Here is a 14980-nt window from a genome sequence, read left to right as displayed (position 1 = left end):
ATCTATTTCATTTCTATTCTCAATGTACTTCTGATGAAACGCTCAGTGGGCACTGCATTGGCGTCTAGACATGAAGATGGAAGTCTATCATCATACATCATGGTCGAGGCCCAGCCATATTGTGGCGCCGCGAGCAATTGCGCTCTTTCTTGCTTCCGTGTACCACAACATGATCGGTGCGTCATTCCGAGTTCACCAGTTGCGGTCTGAAGCGTTCCTCATTTTCCAGAACCGGCGAAATAGTGCAGCGATGCTTACTAGAATGGTAATTCTTACTTCTGGCGACTGTCCGTATTGCTTCTCCGTGAGTGTCGTGAACGGAGACTCACCTGTTTTTTTTTAGCACCGTCGGTCCTGGGCCAATGGCCACAAACCGCACATTACAAATGTAAGCCTGACGTGCTACCTCATTCCCAGAACCAGCTCATAAAAGCGGTGTTGGTGCGCTCTTCTACCCGTTCTGGATGTGCGTTACCGAGAAATACCAACTGACATCCCGGAATGAAATACCGGTTATTCGGAACCTAGTGCTCTGTCATCGGATATCTAAGCGTCCGCGATAGCGCACACACTAAGAGCCGACGTGAAGACATTCTCCGACTGGAAAGTGGCATAAAAATGCAGTGGCGCTTCCTGTAATCGCTGACCGCTGTAGACCTCCGCAATTGTAGCGCCTCCATGCGGGCAGACCACCTCATGTAGCGCCCAAGGCGCCAGCTCTCAGTGGGCGCTCGTTGAAGATCGGAATGTACTGGGACCAGGTAGGCATGGTAGAACAGACTATCGGGAGAGCGGTCGGGCGCGCTTGAGGCGGGCGACTACATTGGCGACGTCCTTGACGTGAGGGTGGTCATTGGGAGGCCAGTTGAATGGCAGAGAGATCATGATGGTCAAACCGATGAGGACACAAGGGGCGTAAGAGGCAAAGGTAATGTAGCCATCTTTGACCGGAGGGATGCAGGGCCCAGGGGGATCATCGCTGTGACTGATCGCGTCCTTTGTGGCGCTGGCATTCTAACTAGCGCGTGGAGGCACAATGACGGAGTACAACTCGAAGACCAGGGCGGGAACCCGACATGCAATTGAGCGCTGCTTAACGCGGAGGTAACGCTGCAGTCGAACGATATAAAAGGTCATGAGTTCATTCCATTCCATTCACCATTCCCTCTGCACACTCTTCCGAGTCCTCTGTCCTCAAACCCTCTCCTAACAATGCTGAACACGCCTCAACAATACGTCCTTCCGGACCTCTTGCCTCTCATCCCGTTCAAGGGTTCCTTCAACCCGCACTATCTCGAGGCCGCTACCGCATCTGCCGCCTGGGCAGAGAGCTACAAAGTAGTGCCAGAACGCAAACGCACTGCCTTCCTTCAGTCTGGTAGCGAGTTGCTTTGTGCACACGCGTATCCGTACGCTAGTCTAGAGCAGCTGCGCACCTGCTGCGACTTCGTCCACATCCTGTTTGCCGTCGACGAGATCAGCGACGAGCAAACAGGAAAGGACGCCTATGCTACCGGACGCGTCTTCCTCGACGCGTTGCGATATGCCGAGTGGAACGACGGGTCGGCAATCGCCAAAATGACGAAAGAGTGGGTGTATTCACATGCCGAGTGGCTTGGACTGACATTTTCTCTCTGCAGGTTCAGAGAACGCATCATGAAGGTGGATGTTCCAGCCTGCCACAATCGCCTCTTCAAACACTGCGAGAGCTACGTCAACGCATTCTCAGTCGAGGCAGAGCTCCGTGAACGCGACGAGATCCTTGACATTGACTCGTACATCCGCCTCCGTCGAGAGAACAGCGCCGTTCGATGCTGCTTCGGCCTCTTCGGCTATGTTCTCGGCATCGATCTTCCGGACAGCATCTTTGAACATCCCGTATTCATGCGCATGCATCTCGCAGCGGTCGATATGGTGTGTTGGTCTAATGTAAGTTCCATTCGCTTCCACCGGCAGCAATATCCTCAGTCATCCGTAAACAGGATCTCTATTCGTACAAGATGGAGCAGCTTTCTGGGCTTACCGGCAACAACGTTCTGACCGTGCTTATGGAGCAGAATCACTGGACGCTGCAGCAGGCATCCGACCACGTTGGAGTACATTTCAAGACGTTGTTGGACAGTTTCTTGTCTGACAAGGCACAACTCCCATCGTGGGGTCCCGAATTAGACCACGCCGTGTCGCAGTTCGTGATGGCCATGGAGAGTTGGGCGGTGGGAAACTGCGAATGGAGTTTTGCAACGTTGCGCTATTTCGGTCCGGAGCGCGAAGAGGTCAAGAAGACACGCGTCGTGAGACTCCGACCTAAACTGCTGGAGGACATAGCCTGAAGTGAGTGCGCCGAAATCTTATCGGCCCCTAGATAGGCCTAATGTTCATTGAAATAACAGGGAATCAGCCTTACCTTTCAAACTGTCCTCCTATCTCTTACTCTCAAGTTTGTCAAAATTTGCTCGCGGTAATTGTGCCATGTATGTAGTGTAGAGCATCAGTCGACTCCAAAACCAGTCTCCAGATGTACTAGTCAGATAGACCGTGACCCAATTTTAGACACAGTGTTCAAGCTATGTGCCTGCCGAATGAGCTCGAAGAACATGGAGTAATAATGCCGGATCGGATTCATGATTTCAACCAATAATTTTGAATTCCGCATCATCAACTCCGCTCGCGCACGACTATGCATGTTCAAAGCGTACTATGGTTTACCAGTGGATGCCCCCCTCTTGATGGCCAGGTAACACTTCATCACATCAATATTAATGTGACGATGCCGATTCAGAGGTCCTCTCGGCTCACAGGGCTGGGGCCTGAACTCTAGCTCAGCGGCATGTGTCCCCACAGCGACCGACAGGTCAATTTTGTAACTCCGCTCGCGTCCGCCGTGGCCATCGTGCTCTTGGATGTGACATCGCCATCAAATCCCCGAAAGAAGGGACTCATTCAAGTTGGAGGTGAGAGCAGGCATACGAAAACGTAGGTGTCCATATAATTTCGAGGGCAGGAGAGTGCCCGGTTGTTGCGCCATCACAAACCTGGCCATCCAGAGGGGGGGGGGGCATCCACTGGTAAACCATAGTATTGGCAAGAGGTCAATAGCTTTGACGGTATCGAGATCTTCCGTCGACCCATTGACCCAGTGCATTCCCGCAGCCCCTGAATGCACTGCTCAATTAGCCGTGACATCTGTTCCTGAGCCATCATGACCTAGAGCGACAACCGCTGCGCTTCGCTGCGGCACCATCGCCACTCAAACAATTGAGGCTTCGGGTATTATGAGCATGTCATTATTCCCTTCCGCACGATTATCACATGTTTAATTCGTGGCGCTTATAAATAATACAGGGCGACTGAGTTACTACTAACCCAAGACACTCGCCACAAACATGCCGGAACCGGACGTTGTTCGTTATGCAGGTAACGACAATGCACACGAAGTGTCGTGAAGCTTTGATGTTTGCTAATGCGGACTGTCCTCTCAGGTCCTTTTGAACGATGGTTCATCGTTCGCCATTACCTCGAGATGTATGCATGTGTCGCCATTTCCGCAAGATACGGAGAGCGCAGCGGCATTAGCCTCGATGCCAACACCCTGTTTCCCGCGCTGGATAAAGTGATTCGAAGGCATGCCGCATTATGCGTCACCCTCTCTGGAGAAGCTTCAGGAAAACCCGCATGGGTCCGCCTAGAGAAAGTCGACCTGACGCGTGTCGTTAATTTCTCGGACGACACGCAGGCCAACATTCGGACAGTGTTCGAATCAGAGATCGCACACAGATTTCGCACTCAATCCGAGCCAGCAGACCCTCTCTGGCGTCTGCGAATATCACGCGATGGGATCGTCACGTTCGCTTGGCACCACGCAATTGGCGATGGTCGAAGTGGCCTGGCGTTTCACCACTCTCTGCTAGAAGCGCTGAACGAAGTCGATACCGAGGGTCCGCCACGGGATCCATGCACAAGTGTCATCGTCCCACCGAACCTCTCTCTCGTCGAACCTGTTGAGAATATCATCAGTACAGCCGTCTCTCCGTTGACGCTGTGCCGCCAGGTCTTACAGCTTCTAATGCCTGATTCGTGGAAGGCTTCCTATCATGCCTGGACGGGTCATCCGGTTCCTGACCACGACTCGTTGCTCGCCACAGTTCGACTCGTTCACTACAATCGTGACGCCACTGAGACATTGCTACGGCTCTGCCGAGCAAATGATTCGACGATCACCGGGTTCCTCATGGCGTTGTCGGCCAGAGTCATCTCCCGACTCATCGCCGCGGACCAATCACTCAACGGGCGCTACAAATCCATTGTGGCCCTAGTGCCAGTGTCGTTACGCGGACTGACCAAGACGCCAGAAGATGTGTTCTGCAGCGAGGTTTCCTCAATAAATCGACTCATCCCGTTGGATCCACCGACACCCCCTGATGGAGGCCTCCTTTCTGACAGCTTTCATTGGGAACTAGCAGCAGAGCTGACGAGAGACCTGCGACGTCACGCGCCACAATCTACTCAACAACTTGGCTTGCTGAAATTCCTACCTGATTACGAGGCGTACCTCAAGGGGTTTTATTCCAAGAAGCGCAATGCTACCATAGAAATATCCAATTTGGGCACGTATCCTTGGAGAAGTTGCGATTCGGATCATCGTGTTGCATCCGATGGCGAGGCCGGAAAGTGGAACATCGACGAAATGTACTTTGTTCAATCCCAAGCAGCATTCATGGCTGCGATCCACATGAACGTGGTGGGGACTCCTGGTGGCGGTCTTGGGCTGACTGTATCGTGGTCGCAGGGAGCGATTGAAGAAGATTTTGGAGAGTCCTTCTATTCAGGTCTCAAGGACTGCTTGGACGATATGGCTCAAGTGGCGAAAGACACAGACTTGGAGTAGTGTCGACGCTTGGCGCAATGCTACTGATATGCACCGCTTTCTGACCTGCGAAATTTCTGATCTCTCTGAGCACTGTTGTACGGAGCGCATGTAAAGATACAAATGTCAAACTGATCTTGGTTGAGTGCTGCGATGGAAGATGCCCTCAGAGACGAACCAACGGTAGCAAACATTTCTGGTATGTTCTCATCGGTACACGCCGATCGATCGGGTTCCTGGGAGATTCAATCGTACAGATCTCCGCCACACCCTTTCAACTCGCACGGTCAGAGACCAAATTTTGCCCATGCTGATTCAAAATTGTGGACAGGGAAATGCTAATTGATTCCATATAGATGGACCTACCCGAGAATATTTTTACATAAGCGGGGTTGACGTGGATTTCGGAAGTGTCGGGTCCCAACCTGGCTGAACCCAGCAAAGTATTGTAACGGCCACAATTCATTGTTTCCAGGGCCCACTCATCCCGGCCGGAAGTCTAAACGCACACATCGAGTTCAAAGGGTCTAACAATATGAGATCAGCTGGCGCAGCAATCATTTTTCCAGCAGACAATACAGCCATTCGACCTTCGTGGGGTCAGGCAGCGTGTGCGAGAAGTCTTGGTGTGGGTCCATGTCTCGAGTTTATTGACCCTGGAAACAATCAATATCTTAATCGCCGAGCGGCGATGAGACTGAATAGCCGTCACGGTAACGGATGTTGGACAATTGGTCGAATCATCTTCTCAAAGATCTAAGCAGCGGCGCCGCTGTCCCGGGGTGAAGTGTCTGAACTTTGTTTGGCGAGTGTCAACATGCTGGCAGCCTTCTTATTGTAACATCTCGGGGAAGGACCAGTATGAAATACTCCTTATGCAGAGTTGTACATTGAAATGTCTTCCGGTAATACCACTGGCAATACTGACTGACCTCCCAGCGGTGCAGAGCTCAAAGTCTGGACCATCGCCAGTCTCGCATCGCGGCCCACAGTGGAGCCCGGTGATATGACGTAGAGAGGCTGCCATTTGATATTCCGCCCTGGGCTGTGTGTAATCCCCTCGGAATTGGTATTGCTGTTATCGTGCTGGGGCCACCGCCGAGGCGCAAATAGTGAACTAGCTATCGTAACATTCTAGATCCGAGCGGCATAGAACATGCATGGTAGGACTGCCTCGCTGTAATGGACTAGACATGGAGAGCAAGGGAAGGCATGTTTGGTAACAGACTGCACCTCTCCCATCGTCTATCTGCCAATAGAACAGTTTGACAACGCACATGACTTTGACACCCAGCGATGCTGAAGCATCAATGCCTTTCAAATGCTCTACTTCAGGCTTGAATTCCCCAGTACTCCATTGCTTTCCTTCAACCCGCGACTGTATCGCCGATGAGCCCCAGGTGCGTCAATAAAACCATACGTAACATCGCCGACATCACTATGGGCGTTATGCATTTTCCTGTCTTCCTGAAAGTCTGATCAAGCTCGGATCAATTGGGGAGCGCAGCGGAATACTAGGTGCTCTGACAGCATAAGTTCTTTGGCTCTCGAAAGCACCTAGATAATGATAGATAAATAAGAATTAACAGTGAGTGGGGGCAATAGGCGGCCCCACCCCACCCTCCTCAGGCACATCGCTTTCGAGGGCATGCCTCACAAGAGGAAAACAGCAGTCAACTAAGGGCGGGTTACGCGCCTTGTTCGTCCGAAAAGCGTAGGGTTTTGTCCAGATACCGTGAGATACGCACTCGGTGGGTGTATCCGTGCGAGGGCGCGGAGCCCATTATGCAAAAGCCAGTGGAGGTCGGCTTCACTCTACATGTACCTGCGTCATGCCGAATATAAAAGATGGAATTGAGTTGAATTAAGAAAGCTGCTTCACTTACGCCAACTTTTCTGCCATCGGTGTTCTTTGCTTGCTCCGCTACGTCTGGCAGAAGACATGCGAACAAAGAGGTTAGGACTACGACGCACTTTGGATAACGGGATGCCATGTCAGAATATCATTTGCCAATGATCTCATGAACAATTTGGCTACCGATTTGATCGTCTTGGCTAACGTTCTGGCATGATCCCAGAGGACAGAAGCTGCACGCTTAAGTACTTCATGCTGCTTAGGGAACACCCGATCATACCAGTTTAGACTGACCATCCAGGCACATTTCTGTACAAAGAGTCTGATATACAGAAAAGTCAATCAGCCGCATACTGCATTACCTGCATGTAGCCGCTGGTGTAACGAACTGAACCTCCGGTATGCAAGGAAGACGTCAAGCGACCTGAACAAGTGCTTGCCAAATAAACAGCGCCGTGGCGCATCTGCGTTCTCCTTGGGTGAGATGATGACGTGAGACCTACGCAGTACTGCAGACGACTCCATACGGCTTGCCCGACGGCTGTTCGTTCCCCGCGGTCATAGCTGTTTCGCGTGCAAGAATTTTAACAAATGATCAGCCCTACGGGGCGTGCCCTCAATATCGAAGGCTCTTACACGCACAAAGCAATGTCCATGCGCGCGTGCGTAGCTTGTGAGGCCATCCCGAGGGACTGCACGTTTGCTGCGTCGTCCAATGACCATATAGCGGCTACACGGAGAACATGTGCATACGAGCTCACCACCAGCTTCCCCAGCGCCACTAGATCATGCTTGAGGGGAAAATTTGTACTTTACGCCGGCCCGCCACTCCACAAACGACGGCACGATCCAGTACAATGCGTGGCCTAGCCTGCTATATAAATACGGCATCCAGAAGAATTTCTCGCCCGTATCCACAGCGCGCACGCAGCGCTGTGCGACGTCCTCTGGCAGCAGGCCATGTCTGTTTGGGTCTGATTCCCGTACAGGACCCGCGTCGACGGCGGACGCCCGGAAGTCGCCCTGCACGGTGGCGAGAATGGCGAAGGAAAAGGCGACGGCGGGGTGCTCGATGGCGAGGCATTCGTAAAGCACAAGCGACGCGCTTTTCGTTGACGCATAGATAGAACGGGTTGGCGCGGGCACGACAGCGCCGAGCGAGGAGATGAGAAGGATAGCTGGAGCGGGAGAGTTGGACTGGAGGAGGGGAAGCTGGGGTGGGATGAGATCAAAATATAACAGAGACGGAGCGGTACCCACAAAGGTGGCGGCGGATACAAGCGGTCCAGTGTAGTTGATTCTCGCCGCAGCATTAGCAACTTCGACGGCTCGCCGCAATCCCTCTACATTAGCTTGCGGAGGGGTGAACGATGTTCCCAATCTCTCAAGACCCGCGACCTCCATGAGGGGCCGTAGAGCTGACGCGCCCGCAGACACCATCAAAGTGTCGATTCCCTGCCATTCTGTGTACCAGCTGAGGCACGCAATGGATATTGGAACTGGTTTGATACTTACTGTGCTCTACAACCCCTCGCACAGTCACCATATCATCTACATTCGTGAAATCAGCGACCACGCTGATTACTCTCTCGCCTTCATGGCTGCTCTTCTCTGGACACAGAGCAGCGCATTCGTCTACCACCCTTCTGAGTTCCTCTTCCCGCCGCGCAACAAGACATACGCGGGCCCCCCTTGTAGCATATTCGCGCGCAATTGCCCGGCCTATTCCACTAGAACCTCCGAGTATTAGAACCCTCTCGTCTGTTCGTGCGACTTTCGCAGCACGGCGTGGAACACGTAAAACGCGGTAGGAAATTACGACAAGCGGAAGGGCTAGAGCAAGGAGAGTACCCAGAGGTGAGAGTTTGGTGGATAAATGGGAGGCGACCGAGGACATGGCCGTGGTGTTCAAGCGAATTCGCACACGATCAGTCTACCGCACCTCTGAGTCCGAATCAACGTTCTCTCCTTTGCACGGCTTTTTTACACTGTTGTTCTGTGAATGTCGGCCATGTCTCATCTCACAGTGGGAATGTCTGCTGAAAGCCCTAGAAAAGTGCCCAGTTGTCTAGCGTGATCTCACCTCTGCACGAGTCATTTCCGCAATACAATTCTTGGCAGGTCTCGATTCCCCACATCTGTGCTTTAACTATGACGTCCCCATTCGCTACTCTCATCGACCAAAACTATCATACTGTGCCCTCGTTCACTCTCGAGTCGGGGAGAGTGCTGAAGGAGGTGCCAGTAGCCTACAAAACATGGGGGACATTGAACGAGACGAGGGACAATGTCATGATCATCTGCCATGCCTTCACCGGGAGCGCGGACGTTGAGGATTGGTGAGTTTTCTTTGTACCTTGCACTAAGGAGAGTGTTTCACAGAGGGCACGCAGGTGGGGCCCACTGATGGGCAGAGGGAAGGCCTTTGACCCCAGTCGTTATTTCATTTTCTGTGCAAATACCATGGGCTCGCCATATGGCTCTGCGTCCCCCGTCACCGTGAACTCAGAGACGGGAAAGCCATATGGGCCTGAATTCCCCGCAACAACTATCCGCGACGACGTTAGGTGAGCGATGCCTCCAGCACGGTTGAGGTGTTTATAGTGACCTCTCGCCCCGAAGACTGCACAAGCTCGTACTCGATCGTCTCGGTGTGCGCTCAGTAGCAGTTGCCATTGGAGGTTCTATGGGTGGGATGGCCGTACTCGAATGGCCTCTATGCACACCACCCGGCTACATCAAACATGTCGTCGCCATTGCAACATCTGCCCGACATTCTGCGTGGTGCATCAGCTGGGGCGAGGCCCAACGGCAGAGCATCTACAGCGACCCTCACTACGAAGACGGCTACTACCACACGCAGCCCGCCTCCGGACTCGCCGCCGCCAGAATGGCCGCGCTGCTCACCTTCCGCTCCCGCGACTCGTTCGAGCGGCGGTTCGGGCGTAAGCCACAAAAGCTCGCCACAGATGCCGTACCCACTCCCCCGCGCTCCCCTGTCACGACCGATGTCGACGACGCCCTCGCCGCGCACAACGACGGCCAGCGCTACCGCAGCGCGCCGCCCTCCAACGCAGGCACGCCACAGTCCTCCCGCCCGCTCTCGCCGACGCCACGCAAGCCCATCTTCTCCGCACAGTCCTACCTGCGCTACCAGGGCGACAAGTTCATCTCGCGCTTCGACGCGAACTGCTACATCCACATCACGCGCAAGATGGACACGCACGATGTCGCACGCGGCCGTCTCCTTTCCGAGGACGAGGACGAGGGTCACGCGCTTGCGCGCGTCCTGGCCACACTCCCACCCCGTGCACTCGTTATTGGCATCCAGACCGACGGACTGTTCACGCCATCGGAGCAGCAGGAGATTGCGGAGTATGTGCCCGGGGCGGAATGCGTGATCATACCGTCACCCGAGGGCCACGACGGGTTCCTGCTTGAGTTCGAGCTCATCAACGGGCACATCCTGCAGTTCTTGAGGCGCGAGTTCCCCACATATTACCAAACCGCACAGGGCGAGCAGACGGCAGACGAGCCGGAAGAAGGCTTTGATGTCAAAAAAACCAGCTTGTTCGGCGAAGCGGAAGCAGACGTCATCCGTTGGTGAAATTCACGTACCGGTTATAGATTGGTTCTCGTGTCATGCTGAGTGAGAAAGGGGACATTTTAGTGTTGTACCTGGCATACATTAGGTTTCCCATAGTCTTCAAGCTGTGGGAGCGTGCACAAATACAGCAGTGTAACAATATACAGAAACCGCATACAACATCGAGGGCGAAAGATGGGGGTGGCCCTACACATAGGCCCAGCGACCACACTCGTCCGCCCAGCTTGAGAGTGTGCTTCCGTCGATGCTCTCGAAGTACTGTCGTAACGAACTTGTGCCGTCCACGCTGTCGTCGCTCTCAGCAGGCGTCTCTGGCGGGGTCACGGGTGCCCGCGTCTCCTTGTGGTTGTACGGAGACAGGATGCCCAGCCCGGAGCCCCCCACGGATGTCGAGTAGGTTCCAAAGCCAGCTGCCTGCAGTGCAGAGACGAGCGCCCGGAGCGACGAGTCCGAGAAGTCTGTGATGCACACCCATGAGGTTTGAACAGATCCCACACCAGTGCATGAACACGCACCATCCGGAACAAGCGTAACTGCACAACCCCCGCCGCCGGCACCCGTCAGCTTAGTGCTCAACCGGAACTGCTCTGCGGCCGTGGTGGAGCGGATAGTCTCCAGCGAGCGATGCGACACACCCAGCGAAACCAGGTGAGCGTGGTTCTCGTTAATCAACGCCTGCATCGCCATCAGTACGGGCCTGGCACCATAGCCAGCATACAAGTCAGCTTACAGCAAGTGCGGAAAGCAACGACGTCCGAGATAGCTCAGGGTCCGCCAAGGCCCGACGCGCCTCGTCGCTGATGCTTTGGATGGAGTCCATGATCTTGTTGATGGCCTCAGGGTCCTACAAGGGGGCATAGTAAGCATTTGGCACTTATGCTGACCCTCAAACTGAATAGGCGCACCTCCAGCTTCTTCAGCGCGACACCAGCGACAAGCTTCTTCGTGTCCCGCGGGACCTTCGAATCCACGAGCAGGAAGCGCAGCGACTTGAAGCTAGCACACAGCACACGCCCGTCCGCATCAGCAGCCACACCCAACCTACATTGAGACTGGCACCCGCGCTCACCCTTGAATCGGCTCCATGCCGCTCTTCCGCCCAAAGCCCGGCCGCGTGTACGCGAGCGCGCCGCCAAACACCGCGACCGAGTTGTCCACGCCGCTCGGGTTGCCGTGCAGCACCTTCTCCGCGACGAACGCCCACCGGTTCGCCTCCTCCGCCGCGACCGCGGGGATCGCGCGCCGCCCCTGGTGCGACACGTGCACGTGCCCCGGGTCGCCCGCGCCCGGCGCGCGCGTCGGCGCGGGCAGCGGGGGCACCGAAATACGCTGGTGCAGCAGCAGCAGCGCGGTGGCGATGCACACCGAGTAGCACGCGGACGACCCAAGGCCCGCGCCGATGGGGAGCGTCGTGCGCGTGACGTAGTGGAAGGATGGCCTGGAGACCGTGTCAGACAGAGCGAAGACCTCGGCGCGAGCACCGCTTACCGATGGCCGCCATGCGCCAGGGTCATGTATAGGTAGAGGAACGCGACCAGCGATCCGTGTGTCTGCCGGGGCATCTCGTCTGCAGGGGGCAGCGCGCGCGCGCTGATCGCCTCCATGAGCCTCGGGTCGAGCTGGTCCGGGTGTGGCTCTCCTGGGGGAATGGGCGTGACCGCGTCCCAGGGCAGGTCATCAACGTCCCACTCGTGACGATAGTCCCCAATGTCGGTCAGGTGAACCGACAGCTTGCCGTCGTGTCGCGGAGACGTCAGCCCGTAGCAGCGCAGGTCTACGGAGGCAGCAATGGCCGTCTGGCGAAACAAAAAGATATGAGCATCCTCACGTACGTCGCAAAAGGCTAGACAACGCACTACTCCGTGCACGACCGCATGCTCGCCGAACAGTATCACCTTGCCCGGCGCGCTCACGAACCACTCTCTGTCCTCCCGTGGACGCGCATCGTTGCGCCTCGGCTCGCCCAGCGCGAGTTTTTCCACAGCGCGACTGATCGGGTTCGGTATGCGCACGTAGTCATTCGCAGCGAACATGATTGCGCCCGCCTCAAGCAGTGCGTGCTGCAGGTCGTCAATCAGATCAGCGGGATCCTCGATCCCGACGCACAGGCGAATCAGGTCCTCCGGGAGTCCGCGTGCAGCGCGAGTCGCCGGGTCAATGGAGGCATGCCTGGGCGAAGGGATGAGTATGCAGCGCAGGAAGAGCTCATTCTAATGTCACATACGACATGACGCAGGGCATGCTGATCAGACTGTTCACGCAGCCAAAGCTCACACTGATGCCCCAGAGTCGAGTTGCAGCGACAATGCGCTCACTGAGCGCCACGTCCCCGGTCTGGAAAGAAAGGACCGCGCCGTACCCTGTTCAGATTCTTAGCACGAAATCCCACAGTAGTCAGGCGACGGCCTTACCATCAGCGATACGTTCATGAACCTCTTTGCCCGGGTGGTTTGGCAGACCAGGGTAGTGTGTCACAAAGCCGAGGCGGGATAGCAACTGGGCAACGAGCATTGCGGTAGACTGCTGGCGATCCATGCGGATAGCAAGGGTCTTGATCCCTCTGAGAAGTAAAAACGAGTCAAAAGGGGTGAGTGCGTTTCCAACAGAGTTGATTATAAACGCCATTTGCTGGTGTTCAGATGCCCACGTCAGTTGGCTATCACCCAACTTCAATGAGATGGAAACGAACCTTGGCCAGATCGTCTCGATTACAGACAATGGCGCCGGCCATAAGGTCGTGATGCCCGCTCAAGTACTTGGTGGCGCTGTCGTACACAATGTCCGCACCGTGCTCGAGTGGTCTCTGGAGATACGGGCTCATCATGGTGTTGTCAACTACAATGGTCGCATCGGGACACTTCTCCTTGACTAGTGCGCTGATGCGCGCAATGTCGACAATCTTGAGTAGCGGGTTCGTCGGCGTTTCTAGGAGGACCATAGCGGTCTTTCCGGGATTGAGATGGGGAAGGACAGATGTAGGCTCGGTGGTGTCGACATGGTGCACGGTCACCCCCATGTGAGTGCGCAGGTAGGTGAGGAGGCGGTGCGTGCCGCCGTATATGTCGTCACCGGCAATGACTTCGGTGTCGGGCTTGAGTATGCGGGTGATGACATCAAGTGCGGCCATGCCGGACGATACAACGAACGCATGCTCTGCAGAGGATATTTTTGCAATGTGATGCTCTAGAGTGACAGAGATGTGGTCAGGGCAATTGTTACCGAGAGATATGGAATTATGAACAGTGCTGAAGCTTGCGCGTATGTAGAACGATCGACACTCACCCAAATGCGTCCTCGTGGGGTTCCCGCTGCGGGTATAGTCGTAGTGTCCACCTACACCCTTGAAGGTAGCAGTCTGGTAGATGGGTACGCTAGAGCTGCCATGCTGATCTTTATGCCCGGCGTCTGGTGTCTCGACAGTCGCACAAAGCGTGGAGAAGCGGTAAGGCTGGCGGGAGCGAGGGATGGAGGGTGACTCGGGCTCCGGGGTCGGGAGGTCGTGCGCGGGTGGTATCTTCACCACGTTGTCGGCGGACATGACGGTGGGAAGAGAGGGAATAGAGAGCAGGGGGGAGGGGAAAGATGGGAGGTGGTTTTATGTCCGCACGACTGGCGGTTTTGGGATGGCTGAATCTCACCATTCCGCTGAGGGTGCATTGCGGGGAGAGACAAATCACGTGAGGCTCTCATGGAATATCGCGCCATCGCTGCTTCTTGACTCGATCGTTGATCGACTGCTGCTTGCACCCATCAATTACCCAATTACTTATCCTGTAAACGTACAACCACCATGCCCCGCAGACAGCGTGCGCATCTCCTCGTGCTCTTCCCCTCGCCACGCCCTCCTCACCACGCCCCCAGCTGCCCGCAAGGCGCACGCCGCCTCCCACCAGCTCGACCTTGAAGTCATCGCCAAGCGCACAAAACGTCATCTTGACGAACTCGAGGTGCGTTCACACACACGCCTTCGCGCATGACACGCATTCTCATCCACCTTCGGACCCGTTACGCGCACATCTCCTACAGCGCTCCAACTATGCTGAGCCCTCTGGCAACCTCTTCGCCCTCGATGACGACGACGAGGCGGGCGGCGGTCGCTCCGCCAAGGGCCGCGCCCGCCAGACCATCTCGGACAAGCGCGAATGGGCCGGACTGAAAAAGAAAAAGTCCACCATGAACGTCCGCACGGCCGTCCTGTACAAGAAGAGTCTCGCGACCCTCATCGACGAGTCGGTAAGCTGCCGCGGCCAAGCGTCCACTCAACTTGTGTAACGCAGCGCAATGCTCTTCACTTGCAGGGCATAGCCAATTACCCGTCGGACGTCCCCACCTACCTCACCGCAGTCGTCCCGCCGCCCCGCGAACCGCCGCGTCTGTTATGCTCTGTGTGCGGCTACTGGGGCAAGTACAAATGCAAGAGATGCGCTATGCCCTACTGCGATATGAACTGCGAAGGTGTACACAACGAGACACGATGCGAACGGAGAGTGATTTGATTTTTTTAAACCAAGTTCTCCTCTTCCAGCCATGTGGCGCAGTAACGTCTCACCCTGTATACCCGACTCTTAATTACCCCAATGCGATTCAGCTCACTGCCAAAATAGTAATGAGACCACACTCAAAGACATCGCGTGCCGTAAAAATAGCCCAATGT

General features: G+C 55.3%; 6 protein-coding genes across 6 annotated transcripts; 4 read left to right on the top strand and 2 right to left on the bottom strand.

Moving 5' to 3' along the window:
- Window positions 1–1212: 1212 nt before the first annotated feature.
- POSPLADRAFT_1061514 (hypothetical protein) lies at window positions 1213–2330 on the top strand (the record flags this gene model as incomplete). The annotated part of the gene is made up of 3 exons (XM_024481391.1): window positions 1213–1589; window positions 1641–1929; window positions 1983–2330. 3 exons carry the CDS (start codon window positions 1213–1215, stop codon window positions 2328–2330), a joined length of 1014 nt encoding a protein of 337 aa, XP_024334630.1.
- A 1061-nt stretch (window positions 2331–3391) lies between these two features.
- On the top strand, window positions 3392–5014 carry POSPLADRAFT_1185826 (hypothetical protein). Its single transcript, XM_024489181.1, has 2 exons — window positions 3392–3414; window positions 3480–5014. Exon 2 carries the CDS (start codon window positions 3521–3523, stop codon window positions 4883–4885), a length of 1365 nt encoding a protein of 454 aa, XP_024334629.1. The 5' UTR covers window positions 3392–3414; window positions 3480–3520; the 3' UTR covers window positions 4886–5014.
- Window positions 5015–7505: 2491 nt separating this feature from the next.
- Window positions 7506–8616, bottom strand: POSPLADRAFT_1156151 (hypothetical protein; the record flags this gene model as incomplete). Its single annotated transcript, XM_024487036.1, has 3 exons — window positions 7506–7931; window positions 7980–8182; window positions 8235–8616. 3 exons carry the CDS (start codon window positions 8614–8616, stop codon window positions 7506–7508), a joined length of 1011 nt encoding a protein of 336 aa, XP_024334628.1.
- Window positions 8617–8870: 254 nt separating this feature from the next.
- On the top strand, window positions 8871–10326 carry POSPLADRAFT_1156218 (hypothetical protein; the record flags this gene model as incomplete). The annotated part of the gene is made up of 3 exons (XM_024487041.1): window positions 8871–9058; window positions 9113–9286; window positions 9342–10326. The coding sequence occupies 3 exons, from the start codon at window positions 8871–8873 to the stop codon at window positions 10324–10326; spliced, it is 1347 nt and encodes a 448-aa protein (XP_024334627.1).
- Window positions 10327–10512: 186 nt separating this feature from the next.
- On the bottom strand, window positions 10513–13864 carry POSPLADRAFT_1156013 (hypothetical protein; the record flags this gene model as incomplete). The annotated part of the gene is made up of 11 exons (XM_024487017.1): window positions 10513–10784; window positions 10842–11001; window positions 11057–11170; window positions 11232–11322; window positions 11396–11764; window positions 11815–12122; window positions 12183–12495; window positions 12551–12686; window positions 12738–12954; window positions 13016–13509; window positions 13609–13864. 11 exons carry the CDS (start codon window positions 13862–13864, stop codon window positions 10513–10515), a joined length of 2730 nt encoding a protein of 909 aa, XP_024334626.1.
- Window positions 13865–14116: 252 nt separating this feature from the next.
- POSPLADRAFT_1050014 (hypothetical protein) lies at window positions 14117–14822 on the top strand (the record flags this gene model as incomplete). The annotated part of the gene is made up of 4 exons (XM_024479898.1): window positions 14117–14132; window positions 14188–14273; window positions 14353–14559; window positions 14625–14822. The coding sequence occupies 4 exons, from the start codon at window positions 14117–14119 to the stop codon at window positions 14820–14822; spliced, it is 507 nt and encodes a 168-aa protein (XP_024334625.1).
- Between the last annotated feature and the right edge of the window lie 158 nt (window positions 14823–14980).

The sequence above is a fragment of the Postia placenta genome, assembly GCF_002117355.1.
Source record: "Postia placenta MAD-698-R-SB12 unplaced genomic scaffold POSPLAscaffold_17, whole genome shotgun sequence".
NCBI lineage: Eukaryota > Fungi > Basidiomycota > Agaricomycetes > Polyporales > Adustoporiaceae > Rhodonia > Rhodonia placenta.
Note: the sequence above shows the minus strand (reverse complement) of the source record. Positions and strands in the feature narration are given on the sequence as shown.

Bases quoted from the DNA above. Each gene is read 5' to 3' on its own strand.
- POSPLADRAFT_1185826 (XM_024489181.1), top strand. From the start codon at position 3,521: ATGTATGCATGTGTCGCCATTTCCGCAAGATACGGAGAGCGCAGCGGC.